Source organism: Camelus dromedarius, chromosome 10 (assembly GCF_036321535.1).
Source record: "Camelus dromedarius isolate mCamDro1 chromosome 10, mCamDro1.pat, whole genome shotgun sequence".
Lineage (NCBI taxonomy): Eukaryota > Metazoa > Chordata > Mammalia > Artiodactyla > Camelidae > Camelus > Camelus dromedarius.
In genome coordinates this window covers 20,379,798-20,396,596 of record NC_087445.1, presented here as the reverse complement: position 1 = coordinate 20,396,596, position 16,799 = coordinate 20,379,798, and the positions used below count along the sequence as shown (strand labels likewise).

General features: G+C 40.8%; 1 protein-coding gene across 9 annotated transcripts in view; it reads right to left on the bottom strand.

Moving 5' to 3' along the window:
- Nucleotides 1-3,589: 3,589 nt before the first annotated feature.
- PLIN2 (perilipin 2) overlaps nt 3,590-16,799 on the bottom strand; it is a 76,312-nt gene continuing 63,102 nt past the window's right edge. For 5 of the 9 annotated variants that reach the window (XM_031449648.2, XM_064490179.1, XM_031449646.1 and 2 more), the window contains 8 exons: nt 15,792-15,829; nt 15,513-15,708; nt 13,748-13,830; nt 12,648-12,933; nt 11,801-11,982; nt 10,904-11,038; nt 9,498-9,788; nt 3,590-3,986 (listed from right to left, as the gene is read on the bottom strand). In XM_031449648.2, coding sequence (XP_031305508.1) covers nt 3,846-3,986; nt 9,498-9,788; nt 10,904-11,038; nt 11,801-11,982; nt 12,648-12,933; nt 13,748-13,830; nt 15,513-15,708; nt 15,792-15,806 — 1,329 coding nt within the window. In that variant the 5' untranslated portion in view covers nt 15,807-15,829 and the 3' untranslated portion in view covers nt 3,590-3,845. Of the gene's footprint in view, nt 3,987-6,568; nt 6,613-8,932; nt 9,789-10,903; nt 11,039-11,800; nt 11,983-12,647; nt 12,934-13,747; nt 13,831-15,512; nt 15,709-15,791; nt 15,830-16,498; nt 16,732-16,799 lie in introns of those variants that run through there. The other 4 variants (XM_010988157.2, XM_064490180.1, XM_064490181.1 and 1 more) reach the window with 4 other exon arrangements.

Sequence of the window (16,799 nt, the reverse complement as noted above, 5' to 3'; positions counted from 1 at the left end):
TTCCGGAAGAGCGGTCTGCGCCGGCGCCGACGGGCTTCCTGGGGAGGAGGGACTTCCTGGGAGGACTATGTCTCCCGCCATTCAAGGCGCCTTTCTCTCGGCTCCTTCCGGTCATGACCAGCCGAGAACACGCAAGACCCACAGGTCATTACGGGACCGGGGAATTATTTTGCGCTGGCGTAACAACAAGCAGGATCTTGCGGGCTCGTCGGGCTTCGCGATTTCTCTTGGGTTTTTTTTCTGATCTTTGTGGTTCTTTTTGCTTGTATAGGCCTACTACGTCAGGTAAAAACCATAGACTGTTGTCTACTATAGTAGAAAAAGCCCTGGATTTTATCCTCAGGTGTTCTCACTAGTTGTGTTACCCTGAAAAAGTCACCTAACCTCTGAGCCTCAGGTCCATTATTAGCAAAATCTTCCATGCCCTTAAGTGCTGAATGTTCCTTTCATCTTGCTCTAAGAAATCTGACTCTCCCCTAAGCACACACCTTTCCCCTGCAGCCCTCTCAATTGATGACTGTGTTCTCCCCCACATGTCATATACAATAGCACCTGGAAGTGGGGTGGGTATCCTACTTATTTCTCATTGTAACCTCTGGCAATTATTGCCTCACTAAAACCACCAGCTCCTCGGAAGTTTATGGTATCACCCACAACTGTTCCTTGTGGAGGTCATGTGTAAGATCTCCAGGTTGCTAGACCTCATCGTGAGATTTAGCACTTAATCGTCTGTTTCTCTAATAATTACTCATGGGATAATTTTTGGTGGTTTCAATATCCATGTATTATATCCACCTGTCCAATACGCTGGCCTCTAAGTTCCTCTACTTCTTCTCAGCATCCTGGCCCCTTTCTCTTTCTGCCAGATTTATCTGGCAGAATCCAAATCCTTATTAAATCCAGTTCTCTGCCTACTCCATACCTGCAGCTTAGCAGCTAAATGCAATTATGATGCCTGGTATTACCCAAAATTCATGACAACTCAAGTAGGCTCTTGGGCCTGTCCTCTCCGCCCTACTATTTTCCTCAAATCTCACTCTCTATACAATTATACTTATCTTCTTCCCTCCGTTAAACTTCCAATACCTCCTTTCTACTCCTCACTTGCAATGATGTCCTTTGTTCTTAGTTGATAGATACTTCCAAAAAAGAACTTTCATCAACAGTTTACCAATATCTTTGCCCACAGTCTTCTTTATCTCTTGTTAATCTGGGTGAATCAAGGTGTGCCTGCCTAAAACCAGTCCTCTTACTCATTCGATGGACTGAATTCCTCTTCTCCAACACAAGGAGTTTGCACCATTTGTCCTCTACTCTCCTGCATCATCAATTTCTCTCATCAGTATACAAACAGGCTGTAATATTGTTCATCATTTAAAAAATGAAAAATCTTTTGACTCCAATGCCTTTCTAGCTACCATTCCATTTCTCATTACAGCAAAACTTCTCCAAAAAGTTATCTGTACCCACCCTGCTGCTAGTGATAACTTGCCAAAGCCACTTGTATCAGTTAGTGCTCTTTGGCTGTAAGCAGCAAAACTGACTCTGATGGACTTTTATGAGATTGGTATTGAATAGCATAAAGAATGGAAAGACTAGACGATAAGGCCCATGTGCTACTCTACTCACGATTTATATCCCAGGCAGTCCATTTTACTTTTTAAAAGTAACTTAATGTATTATTATAGGTGAACATCCTCATAACTCCCACCCAGACAAGAAATAAAAGATTTCCAGCCATCCCAGAAACCTCTCCTTTCCCGAAAAATAATCACCAGTCTCACTTTTAGAATAATCACTTCTTTGTGTTGTCTGGTAGTTTGGCCACCCAAGTGTGCTTCCCTAAACACTAGACACTATAGTTTAGTCTTGCTTTTTTTTTTTTCTTTGTTGGCTTGCCTTTCTCCCCCACTCCCCGTTTTTCCTGAGTTTGACTTTTATATTTTAATAATATAATTTAATTACAGGTTTTCCTCATTCCCCCACCCCTTTTTCTTACAATTGATTCCACCTGAATAATTTCCCATGGTCTGGGTTTTCCTGGTTGCATCCTCATGGTGCAGTTCAACATGTTCCACTGGCCCTGTCCTCTGTATTTCCTTCAAATTGGCACCTGGATCCAGAGGATCAATCAGAGTAATGTCCAATCCATTTGGCAAGACTGGATGATGGTTGGTGTATGCTCTTTCATCAGGGAGCATGTAATATCTTTATTTATGCTGTCGGCAGGCATTAATGCTAAATGCCTAAATTCATAATTCACTGGTGATTGCAGAACAGTGAAATTCTAATTTATCATTTGTTACAGGATTATTGTTTGTGCCCCACCAAAAAATTCATATGTCAAAACCCTATTCCTCAATATGTTGACATTAGAAGGTTGGGCCTTTAGGAATTAATTAAGATTAAATGCAGTCATAAGGGTGAAGCCCTCTTAAATGGAATTTTAAGTCATAAGAGGGTTTACTTCCTCTCTCTGCTCTTTCCACCATGTGAGGATACAAAGACAAGTCAGCTCTCTGCAACCCAGAAGGGGCCCCTCACCAAAACCCAACTCCACTGTCACCCTGATCTCAGAATTTCTGCCACCAGAACTGTGAAAAACAAATGTTTGTTGTTTAAACCACTCAGCCAAAGATAATTTGTTATAGCAGTCCAAACTGACTAAGATACCACTTCTTTTTGATTTGTTAGTGAGACTACTTTTATGAGATAGGTTTAGCCTCATTTACTGTTTGTTTACCAAGTGGTAAAGATATAAAGAAGGATAAATTCTTGAGTCTTTCTATTTACCAGTTTTCAAGATAATTAACTCGTTTGCTACCATCACCTGAATGTCACCAGTGAGGTTGTATATATATATATAATGATATATTTGGATATTTGAAAGTGTTCATATTTGATAGGGTTCAATCTATTGCAACCATTAGCCTTATTGAAATTCAAATTTTCCCATCTTTAGTCAATGGGAACTCTTCAAATCAGCTTCGTCTCTATCTGAAATAGCAAGAAGTTCAAGGCTCACATTACACATTTCCTGCCTCAGATATGGAATCTGCCATTTCTTCAAGAAGCCCTGATTTCTTTTGGTGGGAAAAGGTATTTCTGAACTACAATCTGGGCAGTAGGGATGCTCATCACTACTGGGTTGGTCGTTGTTTCTACAATTTACTTAACTAATAATTATTTAATGCTGCTCTGTGCCAGGCATTACTCTAAACTTTCTAATTTATTTATTCTTCATAACAAACCTACTATTATCCTTATTTTACAGATGAGGAAATTGAGGTACAGAGAAACTAAGTCACTTGTTGAAGGTGACACAGCCAGTAAGTGACAAAGCCAAGATTAGAACACAGAGTCTGAACCATCATGGTATGCTTCCTCCTAGTTGACTTGTTTTTAGTCATATGCCTTTCCACTAGGCAAGGGAAAAGCAAAAAACCCTTGACCAGCAGACTCATTGGGACTTCCCCACTCCCAAACACACAGAAGTTCCCTTACCAGAAAAAGCAGGGATGAATTCTGGAAGGAAAAAGAAAGTCCACTAAATCCACTATATCAGTTTAAAGAAAAAACAAAACACTGATTCAAGATTATACAGCCCATTTTTTTTATTGTAGGCATTTCAATGATTAAACTTTGAAGAATTGTATAAAATAATATATGGTGCAGAACTAGAATCTCTTACAAAAGTTTGGATCCATCAGTGTTTCATTACAGTTAAGACCAAGTAGCCAAAAAATAGATTAATCCCTAAGGCACAGGAATAAGCACACGGGCAAAAATGAGGCTTAGCTTAAAGTGACACAAACTGTGTGTTCAGCAAAAGAAGATTTTTCTTGTTAGTTTTTCAACATTTTGCCCTGAGTGGGCTCAGGGCCATTGGCATGTGAGTGATCTGGTCCATCTTCCTCTTCCAAAGGTATAACATCTGGAATTTCATCATTCTCAAATGTCAAGTCTATGACAGTGAAATCAAGTACCTGTAAAAGAAGAATCTTGGATATTCAAACAAACACTAATGAAGTGAACTGTTAAGTCCAAGTGACCTCTTAGAAACGTGAATTACTGCATATGCATGAAATTTACTTTGTCTAACTATGCCTTCTGACAAGGTGTTTATGGTCTTATTTCCACAACTCACTCATATTATAAAAGCACTAAGGAAATGTCTCTTTAAAAGGAAATCAACTAGTGGTAAAGCTTATTAAATAAAAGCTTTTTGAAAATACAAGTTATAAAGCATTTCTGGTTATTCGTCTGTCTATTAATCTATGATTCTCTTAAAAACAATAATACTCCACTTTTCCATAGGTCTGATTTCTAATACTATAACCCTCTGGGGAAATGTCTAGGAACTGAGGAAGCAAAGGGTCTTTTAATAGTTAAAATGACCATCACAATGTCCTAGCTTTTCTCTGCATAGAAAAGGCTTTTAGGGATAAGTTCTATTAACTCTTACTTCAGGTACAATTTTGATAAGCAAAGTAACGTTTCTTAACCAACAGAAAATTAGAAGCAGAAAATTAGTAAGGTATAATAAGTTATAAAGGCTAGAATCTTGATAGCAGTGGGAAAGAATTAACTGATTCCATAACAGAAGCAAAACAACTGACAACAAGAAAAGAAATGCATCCAAAAATGGAGGGAAGAGGAAATGAGGAGTTAATTGTTCAATGGGTATAGTTTATGCTTGTGATGATGATGAAGTTCTGGAAATGGATAGTGGTGATGGTTGCACAACACTGTAAGTGTACTTACTGTCACTGAATTGTACGCATAAAAATAGCTAAAATGGTAAATTTGATGCTATGTATGTTTTATTACAATAAAAATAGTAAAACATAAATAAAAGACATGAAGAGAGAATCTTGCTTTGTTCATTGGGCCTCTTATCTCCATTTCTTGGCCCTTATTATACTTTTCCCTAAGAACCCAGGGGCTCAGAGGACTGTCTGGTCTGAGGTTAAAACTTCCATCATCTATTCCTGAGGCTTTCTATTCGGGGAGATCACACTACATTCTAGCCCCTCATGAATGTTCCCTTTACAAAGATTATATCCAATCTGACATCCACAAAAGCCAGCCATGTTTGTACAGACTGATTCACAGCATCAGCCAGGCACATCAAATATTCCAATTTTAGCCTTTTTAGGTTAAAAGGTACACCTCGGTGGCTCCCTCTTCTATTTCTAATAAATATATATTTTAACATCAATTATCAGTCTATTTGTTTTTAATAAACGTAGAACAGGAAGCTACAACACAAGATGTAGGCAGAGGGATTTTCTGGGCCCCAAATAAGGAAACAAGAAGCAAGTTTCTCCTATCAGAGGCTAGAGTGCTAAAATGGAGAAAATAAGCACTTTGACATCAGTAAGACATTAGACTAAATCTCCACTTTGCCACTTATCTCTTTTCAACCTCAGTTTCCTGACCATCTTCATCATGGGGTTTTAGAAATGTAGCACAAGAGAAATCACTTCACACATTCACAAAATAAATTTTCTTCATTGACACCAACAAACCATAGTTTGGATCATCGAAGCAGGAACATAAAGGAGTCTCTTGCCGAGAATGCCCATTAGACATTCTGAGGCCAAACTAAGAATCACATGCTTACTATGAAACCGTGGTATAACCATAGTCCCTTCCTGCAAGGTCATTCTTTTCAGTAAAACCAAGTGACCATGCCAGGATTCCAGGGACCCATGTAATTTTTGCAGGCTGTTCACCTTACAACCATAAGGGGGCACCTTTCATTCATAAACTTCATTGACTCCCATATTTACTGTGACAATTTTCCAGAAGGTGGCACTACACATGTTGAGAGAAAGGTACTATTTTCTAATTTGCATAAAGGTAATCTAGTGGTGGCCAGGGGGCTCTGGATAGGTGGCGCTACTACAGAAATAAAAACAGCGCCTGTGAGAATTTAACCTGCTGGTAAAGGTGAGTATGCATGCAGTGCTCATAAACATGACACAGAACTAGGACAACTGATTTTGAAATAGAAAATAATTATTGAACTAATGAAGTAAAAAGAAAACCTAAAATTTTGGCTTACATAAAAGTAATTCTAATGTAGAGGGCTATAAAAGGGATCGTGCAAGATTAGCTCTGACACCAAATACGTAAGACTAACCCTGTTGAGGTTTTGATTTTAACAGAAACCTCTGCATAATATGCAGCTTGATTATGTGCTTGCAAGGTAGATGGCCGGGAGCATCTTGATTCTGCTTTACTCTTTTTTTACCCTAAACCTGAACAGCCTGGTACAGCTGAGCGGGCTGATGCAGATAACCTGCCTTACAGTAGGGGCACCCTCTTGGACCCCGAAGATTTGTTCTTGGCAACAGGAGTCCATGGAAGAGGTTAGAACACTCAGCCTTGGGAACAAGTTTGCCCTGATCAAGCCTGAAGAGACTGACTTCTCATTCTTCTCTGAACAGTCCAATGCTATTTCCTTTCCAGTTTCTCTATCTTTCAGATGAAGTAGGCTGCTACAGGACAGCCTGGGAACTTAGACACACAACAGTGGAATTATCCAGCATCTTTTCCTTACCGAATAGCAACTGTGGAAATAGGACATCCAACATTATATGACACCTGTTGGGAATGTGGACACATAGCATGAATGAATTGCGCTTTGAGATACAAACAATAAATACATTGGCCCTCCTTCCATTCCCCACCTGCTCTCCAAGGCATCATTAAAACCCCTTTACTTAAAGATCTGTCCAGAAATATCTATCCTGCTCCTTCTTCCTCCTTCCCCCACTGGCCACCTCCACGAACTAAAGGATACTCTAAAAGGGGTATCTCAGGTAAGCCAAATTTTAGTTTTCCTCTTTCACTTCATTAGTTCTTCGATATCTATCATGCCTTACCAAAGTGGGTGTATTTTCCTCATCGTGGTATTATATACTCACTCTGGAACTGGCAAGTTAAAGACACTACATGTCACTATCCCACAGGTGGTCCCCCCATGACTCTAGCACAAAATTAGAAAGACAACCCATCCTTAAACACATCTATCTGTTGAAGCATCACTAATTTTACTTTACAGATGATAGAACTAAGGCTAAGACACTAACGGCTAATAGACTATGTTCCTTTTTTTTCGCCCAGAACTAACCAGAAAGTTCATACAATATTACATGCAAAGGGGAAAAAAGTGTCTTTGAACACTCAGGCACACTACGTCAGGCTTCATGCAGCCAAACGTTCAAGAACCCGCCATGGGTAGAGACTGTGCTAAGCTATCAGCTATTTTTCTTCAAAAGAATTGTCCTCCTTGGGAAAAAAATCTATTAAACTAAAACTGCCAGTTTATGAAACAATAAAGCTGTAAGATGCAAGGACACCACAAATGTCGAGACATGTTGACAAAACGTGTGTAGTCGCAAACTTGAATCACGAAGTCAGACAAAACCACAACAGTGTGCTCATGGCAAAAAGCAAGGGCTAGTGGTGTTCTTCTAGAAGCTAAGAGAGGTCTGTTTTATGTCCTGTCTTGCTCATGGAGAATGGCTTTGAAATGTCTCCTTTTTACAAGCAATTCAGTTGGTACTATAACTCTTATAATTGGGAAATGCAAAGGTTTACCTTCAAGAAAGCCTATGCATAGCTGTAGTATATGAATTTTCCAACCGATGAGAATAAACCACAAAATATTGGCTTTGAAGTTTTGAGGCAGATGGAAGCAGGGTCATATCCAATTGGTATCAATAGATTTTTTAAGAGACAGAAAGTCTAGAAAAGCCAGTCACTGACCTTTCTGACCCCTGGGAAGGAGAAAGAAGGAGCAGGATTTTTTTTTTTGACAAAGAGACAATTTATTAGCATTGTTACGACAATGAGGACAGGGAGGTCAGTGACTGGACAGGTTCCACCCTGGACACCTGTAAATCGTGATAGTTCATCTTTCCAGAAATCAGCAGCTCCTTTGCTTCAAGTATTTCAGGGAGCCCCTCCAACTGAGTTCACCTGTTTACTGATTCCTGGAGTTACCTCAAAGGGGAAAAAATTAGTTCTCTAGCTTGGTAAGCTCCGATAGACCCATTCACACCAGAAGTCCATGTAAAGTTATTTGCTGCTTCCTTGTTTTCATGGGAATAGGGGTGAAGCAGGGCAGAAAGAAGAGACAAATTAGAACTTAAGATTTTGATTCTTCTGAAGGGCGGCCTAGGTAACATTTGAGCAGAGCAGGCAGAAGCATGTAGTGCTGCTTCATGAATTCTAAGAATCGGCTTTAAAAAAAGTTTTGGAGTACTGAAGCTTTCTTATGAGGAAGTTCGTATTTCCTCAATAACTGACTCACATCGAGGGGACTTGAAGTCTGGATACCCTAGGCAGGATGTAGATTTTCTACAGGGGGTCTGAAATCTTTTTTTTTTTCCTAATTAAACTCATGTGGTCTTCTAAAGGTACCTCAGCCACAAATGAGGTTAGTGACTTTGTCCCAAAGTGACAGCTTGGTACATTAAGTCCAGCTGAGACTGGACACTGAACAGTCTCACTCCAAAGCCTAAACTTTAGATGGCTCCTTGGCAAGAAACGCTGCTGCCTTTATGGGACACGGATGCAGTCACTAAAGAGCTTACTTCCAAGCTCTGATTTCTTTTCAAAAAGGCAGTCAGCCATAAGTAGGTCCTTCTACTGACTTAAAAACCCCGCACTCAGGGGTCTAGGAAATGGGCAAATGAAAGGAACCACCACCACCCAGTTCTTAGAGGAATATTAGCTTGTAATTTCTTTAGAACTTGTTATCAAACACTCCATTTTTAACATTAGTCTTCCTGTGTTATTACAAATTCCCCAACAGGCCATTTGAATTCATGTGTATTAATATGTGTTTCCCTGTCATGCAGGCAAAGCAGTTCTAAGAAAGCTACACACAAAGCACATGGAACACACAGCATAAAACTGATCTATTCTGCAGTGAATTTTATTGAATTCCTTCATGAAAAACAAAAAACTCGAGTAGCACAAGCATGCATTGTGAGACAAACAAGTGCCAAGGCCTGCTCAGACCAAACCGGAGCAGACACCAGTTCACACACCAGCCCACGTGAAGGAGTTTTTATTCAGTACACACAGTCAGCAAAAGAGGCAACAGAATGAGACCATAAATGCCCTGGAACTTTTCTGAGTTCCGGCTATGCTCTGACCAGCCTATCACTTATTTCTTACCAGCCAGGTAAACAAGAGGGCTATCTGCTCATGGAGAAATTTTAAAGCTCCTAATCCAGTTGAAAACAACTACAATCGAGGACCTTTTTTTCTCGCTAGCTGCTCCCCCACCTCAGAGTTGTCTAGCAGATTTCAATGCATCAGGAGGTGTCATCTGGCTGGCCGCCCCATGCACTGCTGATGCAGACAGGTTAATGTGTTTTGTGCTCAGGCTTCCGAGCCTCTTGGCTGGTTGTGTTCTCTGCACCTCGAGCCTGAGCATTCTGAGACTCGATCAGCTGAGGATAAAAGGGACCTACCAGCCAGTTGAGGGGCGTGTTGTTAACAAGATAATCCATCACATCATCTAAGGACACCTTCATTTTCTGCAGCTGTCCTTTGCTGGAAGCGAGGAGGCTTTCAGACACTTCCTTAAAGGAGGCAGCATTGTGAAACACTGAGTAGATGTTGCCAGCCATCACCGCCAAGTGGTTGGCCTGGTCTTGGATGTTCTGTGGTAACCCTCGGAGGTGGGACAGGAGCGTGTGGGACGTGGTCTGGAGCTGCTGAGTCAGGTTGCGGGCAATAGTGAGAGTACGTGACTCTATGTCCTGAAAATGAGACAAGTTTAAGAATTAGTAGTGGATCCAACAGTGCTATGTATGAATTAGTCCAACTGCAGTAAGCTGGTTATATGTCCACCACACGTGTAGATTCTTTTATTTTATAAAATCCTCATAATGACCCTAAGAGCAGCAGTATTATTTCACAGACATGAACATAAACTCAGAGTTTAACAGTTAACAGCTGGAAAACGGCTAAGTGGGGATTTGAACTAGTGCCCAAGTCTTCAAAGTTCACGGTCTTAAGCTGAAGAAACCTAACTGGGGAGGAGGGACAGAAGGAAAATACTCTCCATGTAAGTGGGGCAACTTAGATATTCTCTCCTCAAATAAGATGTGATATGAACAGACAATGAATCTTGATTTCAAAGGCAAATGTATACCAGCTTTTGGAACCCAAAGAATCTCTTTCTAGGACTACAATATACGATTTCTTCTGCCTGGAACATTCATCTGCTTACTGACCTTTCACCTGGTTTATTCACCGCTCAAGTATCAGCTTACCACTCATCCCTGCCAGCAAACCATCTGACTCACCCACCCTCCCTCCAAGGCTGAGTTAGTACCCCTCCTGTATAGTATCCTCATAGCACCTAGATTTATGCTGTCCGAAAAAAAAAAGAAAAAAAACCCCACACACTATGACAGTAAAAATGCCTGCATGTGTATCCATTAAAAGGCTGAGGCCCAAACAGATAAACAAATTTATACTGTATAGCACAGAGAAATATACTCAATATCTTGTAGTAGCTCATGGTGAAAAAGAATACGAAAATGAATATATTATATTCATGTATGACTGAAACGTGCTATACACCAGAAATTGACACAACATTGTAAACTGACTATAACTAAAAAAAAAAAAATTAAAAAGGCCAAGACCCATGTTTCTGTTAGTTGTATCCTATTAGGGGCAATATGCCTATCTGTAAGTTGTTAGACAAAGTTACTGCACATTTTTGCTTTTCTGTCACATAACAATGTATGTACACTGTATTATTCAAACTTTTGATAGAGAAGAGTATTCTAAGAGGAATAATAATATCCGAAGTCTGGTAAGAACTTCGGAAACTGTAGCGGATGACTCGGTCCCAGGGTCTTACCTCAGCACAGTGGGATTCGTCTGCATCATCATAGCCAGTGCTTCTCTTCCACTCCACCCAGGAGAGGAAGAGCTTATCCTGAGCATCCTGAATTTTCTGGTTGGCACTATGCACGTTCTTCCTGGCAAATTCAATCTAGAACACATTGAAAGAAGACAAAGGAACAAACTAGCCAGACATTCATGTTAGCCTGTTCTCAGATCTATGATGCAAATCAGATAACATAAACTCTTACAGAAATTCTTGGTATTTGAGACCTATCCCCAATTATCAAGTTAAAATTACAAAAGAGAAGGGAACTCAAACTTCTTCCCTGTTGCCAGCCACCTACTTCCCCTTCCATGAATAAACTGGTTTCTGACAGCCATACAATACATACTGTTCTGTAACTTGGCAATCCTTAATGGCTACACAGTCGTCCTTTGTGCCGTACCAATTTAATCAGTCCCTTATTGTGGGTGTGCATTGTTTACACTCTTTTGCAACTCTCAAGAATTATCTGTAGGGTAAGTTTCCAGAAGTAAAGCTGCTCCAGGCATAGGTGTTTGTAACTTTCCTAGAACAGTCCCTTTAATCCCGCAGAAGAGTGCAACACAGGTGTACCTCTTTCTCTACACCATTGCCCACAGTGTCAAACTTTGCCAACAGCACCAGACAAGACAGACATGCGTAATTTGACCCCTCAGAGTAAGATTAACATCACTTCGTATTTTTCAACTATGTATACTTCCTTTTCTATGACTTGTCTGTATACTCTTTGCCCATTTTTCTATTGGATTATTTATATGCTAAGACTAAAATTCTTGGATTTGATTGATGATTGGATGATTACCGTTACTCCCAATATTCGAGATAAATGAAATTACTTCAGGTTCCTTTAAATGAAGTTATACTCACCAGGTTGACAGTGGAATGGAGCTGGGAAATGACCTCTTGGCTTTTTTGCTTAGCTTCTTTAACCCTGCTGAGGGCCTGCTGGTAGGCCCGAGAGCGGAGTTTGGTAGACAGGTATCCCAGTCTAATATAATAACTTGGTTTCTGAACCATATCAAATCCTTCCACTTTTTTGGCTTCTTTTTCTGAAGTTATAAAGAAGGGACAAAAAAAAAAAAAAAAAAGTCAGGGATCACAGCTGTCAGTGACAAGGCCTGGACTCTAACCTAGATCTTGATTTTGCTGATTCCACCCACCCATCTAGCAATTATGCACCCCTTTTTACAAGACAGCGCTTGTCTGCTGCTGGGCTTGGCAACCCAGAACAACACATCACTGAATCTGACACATGTCATCTACACAGGTCTCTTCCCACTAGAGCTCTTTTGGCATTACAGTAAACACTAAATGATTCACGATGCTATACAGCAGCCCATTAAAGGCAATCTATTTATAGAAAATATTCTATAGGCTAATTTCTCCTAAAATTTCAAAACTTACTATGAACAACTCCATGCCTTAAGAAGGAAAACTATTAAGACAGAAAGATTAGTGGTTGCTCAGGAGGTTGGGGATCAGGGAGAGGGTGGAAAACGGGTGATGGAGATGGCCTGCAAACAGGCGTGAAGGATCTTTAATCTTTTGGGATTACAGAAATGTTCTAAAACTGGATTCTAGTGATGGTTGGGCAACTGTAAATTTAGAATGAAAACAGGTGACTTTCTTGGCATATAAAATATATTTCAATGAAGCTGTTTAGAAAGATTGCTTTAAAATATAAGATATTATTTCAAGATGAAAATCCAATTACCTAGTTCTTCCTGGGTGAGAGGGAGGTACTGGTCTACCAGGAGCTCTGATTTGGTGAGCGCATTTTCTACTCCACTGTTCACCAGCTGCATCACCCGACTTCCCAGGACTGTGTTGATACTGTCATTGACCACAGACTTGGTTTTCTCCACACTGCCTGTCACTGCTCCTTTGGTCTTGTCCACCACCCCAGTGATTGTGCTGGCCAAGGAATCCTTGGCCCCGGTCACAGAAGTCGTCACAGCATCTTTCGCCCCAGTCATAGCACCTTTGGCACTGGCAACAACCTACAAGGAAAAAAGCAAATCACTTGGCTGGTAAGAAACATGGGCATAAATTTACCGTCTTAACTAAGGTAGCATAATTTAAGAGTTCAAGAATGAATCAGCCCTTTCACTTTCTAGTTGTAGGTCTCGGACAAGTTGCTGAGTTGATGAGCTTCAATTTCCTTCTTATGTATAAATGCCCTACCTGCCACCACTCAAAGGTAGTTGGATAACCAGATGAGGAAAACAGATACAAAATTTGTCACTTTGTCAAGTTTTCTTTTCTTTTTAAACTAGATGAATCTGAGATCAGGTACAAGGGGTACTCTAAGAATGGCATTTTCCATGTTGACATGCTTATACTGAGCCCCTCATGTATGCCTATATGCACAGACTTAGGTACCATGCACACCTGGGCTGATGCACACAACCTCAGAAGGCCAGCATACAAGCAGAGATGTCAGTTATCCATCATACAAGACGAGCTCTCAGATGCCAAGCAAGAAAAGGCCCTATTTACTATCTCTGCATTTATCCAATACCACATAGCTATCGGTTATTTAAGAAACCAATTTCACTTGCTGAGATGAAGCCACAAATTAAGAGAGATCAGACTAAAGGTATTCTAAACCAAAGGTGGACAATTCATCTCTCCTTCTTAAGATATAACCTGACAACAGTTCAGGAAAGGCGATTACTCTTTCAACACTACATCCCAGGTTGAGGGAACACGTTAAGTACTACCTGTTTATGGCATGCACAGACAGCCTGTGGTAAACAGATAAAACTTAAAAACATGAGGTGGCAAGCCTCAGCACTCTTGTCCCAAGCTCACCTGTTTTGTTGGCTGATTCAGAACAGGCAGTTTCTCCTCAATCCTGTCCAGCCCCTTGCAGGCATAGGTATTGGCAACAGCAACTAGAAGAATCACAAATGGTGAAAGTGTTAACAGTCTGGGTAAGAGTGAGTATGTCTTATTATACCCTGAACCTTTACTTTTATAAAAACAAAACAAAACAAAAAACCCAGCAAAAATATTGATCTTCATATACCACACAATGCATTATCTGGTTTCTCTCTTTCAGACAGAAGATTCTTGCTCGGTTTCTGGCAACTTTCTTCTACTAACAGGGAAATAAAGGTGTAGAGGAAGAGCAAACAGAGGCAGTGACAGGCCAAGCAGGAAGCTGGTCAAGAAGCTTCTTCCTCATCCTTGTCCCCTCAACTAAGGTTAATGCCAAGAAAAGCCAGGCTTCACCTGAACCTTCATTCAGGGAATGAAGTACCTGAAAACTCAAAATTAGCATTTGCATCGTAGTTTAATACCCACCTACACTTAATTCAGTAGGGTTATCACCAGGAAACAGTACACTAATAGCACCCTGGGTCTCCCTAACAAGATCCATATTTCAGTCCTAGCTCCCCCAACTTTCCAAGGATGACCAAACCTAGCACTAGTAGTACTAAATTCATTTGGGAAGTAGCAGAGTTGGAAAACTTATTTCTAAAACGTTCCCTTTAATCCTAAAAGTCCATGACATACCATTTGGGGGAATGATTTAAACCTTTATTCAAAAGTAGTTCATAATGTGGAGAAATTGGAGGTTCTACTCCTAGGTATACCCAAGAGAATTGAGAACACATGTCCACACGAAAACTTATATACAAATGTTCACAGTAGCATTCATTATTCAGAACAGCCAAAAAGTAAAAGCAACCCAAACACCCATAATGAATGAATGAATAAAATGACATATCCACACAATAGATTATTCCATATTAAATAGTAGTTATGCTACAACTTGAATGAACCTTGAAAACATTAAGTGAAACAAGCCAGTCATAAAAAAACACATATTTTATGATTCCACTTATTTTAAATGTCCAGAATATGATGCCTGTGAAGACAGAAAATAGATCAGTAGTTGCCTAAGGGGGAGGGAGATGGGGAGTCATTGTCAGTGAGTATAAGGATTATTTCTTTTTTAAATTATTCTAAAATATACATAACAAATCTCACCATTTTAATTATTTTCAAGTGTACAATTCACTGCCATTAACTTCATTCACAATATTGTGCAATCATTACCAGTATCATTTCCAGGACTTTTCCATCATCCCAAAGAGAAACCTGTATGAGGTTTCTTTGCTGGGTCATGAAAATGTAAAATCGATCATGGTGATGCCTGTGCAATTCTGAATATGCTAAAAATTAATGAATTGTACACTTTAAGTGGGTGAACTGTATGCTGATGTTAAAAAAAAAAAGGCATTCATGTGTACTGTGTAGTCCCAAGAAGTAAGCTATTTCAGTTCACTCACTGGCTCCCCTTGTGATCTCAGCTGCCAATATAGAAGCATCTCTGAGGGATTTTTTTTTCATATAACATCTGCCACTGTTATGAAGTAGGCCTTCTGTAACAATGAAGGTCACCTGGCAGTTACTCAGTAAAGGCAGGATGTCCCTCGGGAATGGCTGAGGATTCCCTGATGTGGCTGCTTAAGGCCAAACGCTGGCATTCACCACATTCAGGCTAGCTTCGGGCTTCCTCTTGATGAGTACCTGGGGGCTTCATTTTGGGGGGGGAAACAGAACTCACGTTGTGGCTCCAGCTTTTGGATGATAGGCAGAGCACTCGTCATGGCCACCGAGGTGATGGTCTTCACGCCCTTCTCTGCCATCTCACACACAGACTTCAAGCAGGGATACTGATCCTTTGTACTGACGTAAGCCGTGGAGACAAGGTCATAAGCGGAGCTCACCAAGGGCAAGTTGGCCACCCTTGTCACCACATTCTACAACGGAAGAGGGAGGTGTAAATTTCCAAAACACATGGGGACATGAAAGGAAACAAAATACAGCTGTTTAAAAATCATACCGGTTGTGGTGCCATTTTTCTGCCTGAAGAGACGAAATCTGCAGAAGAGAAACTTATTTCAGGACACCGGGGTAAGATGCTCCCAGATTCATTCCCCAACCCAAGCAAATGCTAATTCAAGTTGAATGAATGAATGAGTGAGTGAATGAATGAATGAATAAATGTGAAGTAAGTGTTGTCCAAACTTCTTCCCACCGTCCAGCTCTCAGAGCTCTGCTCTGGGCAAACACGTCCTGAAGCAGGATTTCAGAGCTCATATGTAAGCTTTCACTATTAAACAGGCTTCACAAAGAAAAACAAAGCTGTTGATATATTTATCTTGTTTTTCCACCAGGACAATGGAGATGCCTTTTGAAAAGCAATACCTGTTCTCAAAAATGCTAACCAAGTTAAAATCCGTATTAAAACTAAAAAGGTATTTCAAGTAGAAGACAGCTTGGACAGTCAAGATGGACTGCTTGATCCCTGTTAAAGGACTGAGGCTAGTTCAGGGGACACCAAGCACAGGAGGAACTACCCCAAGGAAATGAGACTTTTCAGGGCGCTTTTAAATGTAAATTTAGTGTCCCCAACGACCCACACCCACACAAAACTGCTTCACCGCTAAGCAGCGGAGCTGGGAAGGAAAGAACCCGCCCAGCCCGCTGTCCACCACTCCCCGGCAAATCAGTTCACCCTGAGGCCGCCACCAAGGTTCCCAGTTTTACCAGAAAAGAGGAAGAATCACGCTTAAGGCGGGAAGTCCCGCGCCAGTATCAACAGCTCGGCTGTCACTGCCTACCCCACAGAAACTATGCTTTAAGACGGTTTTCTAACGCGTTTCCTTTTAAATAATGTCCTTTCGGGACAAATGGAAACTGTTACCCCGCAACCAAGCCAAGAAGCTACAACCGCATTAAAGCAGCGGGCAGACGAGAAGTCTCAATGAACAAAAAAGCGAGGGTGGAAAAGCGCAGGCCCAGGAGACCGCCCCTTCCCAGCCGGGACCCGGAAACCGCCGCGAGGCCG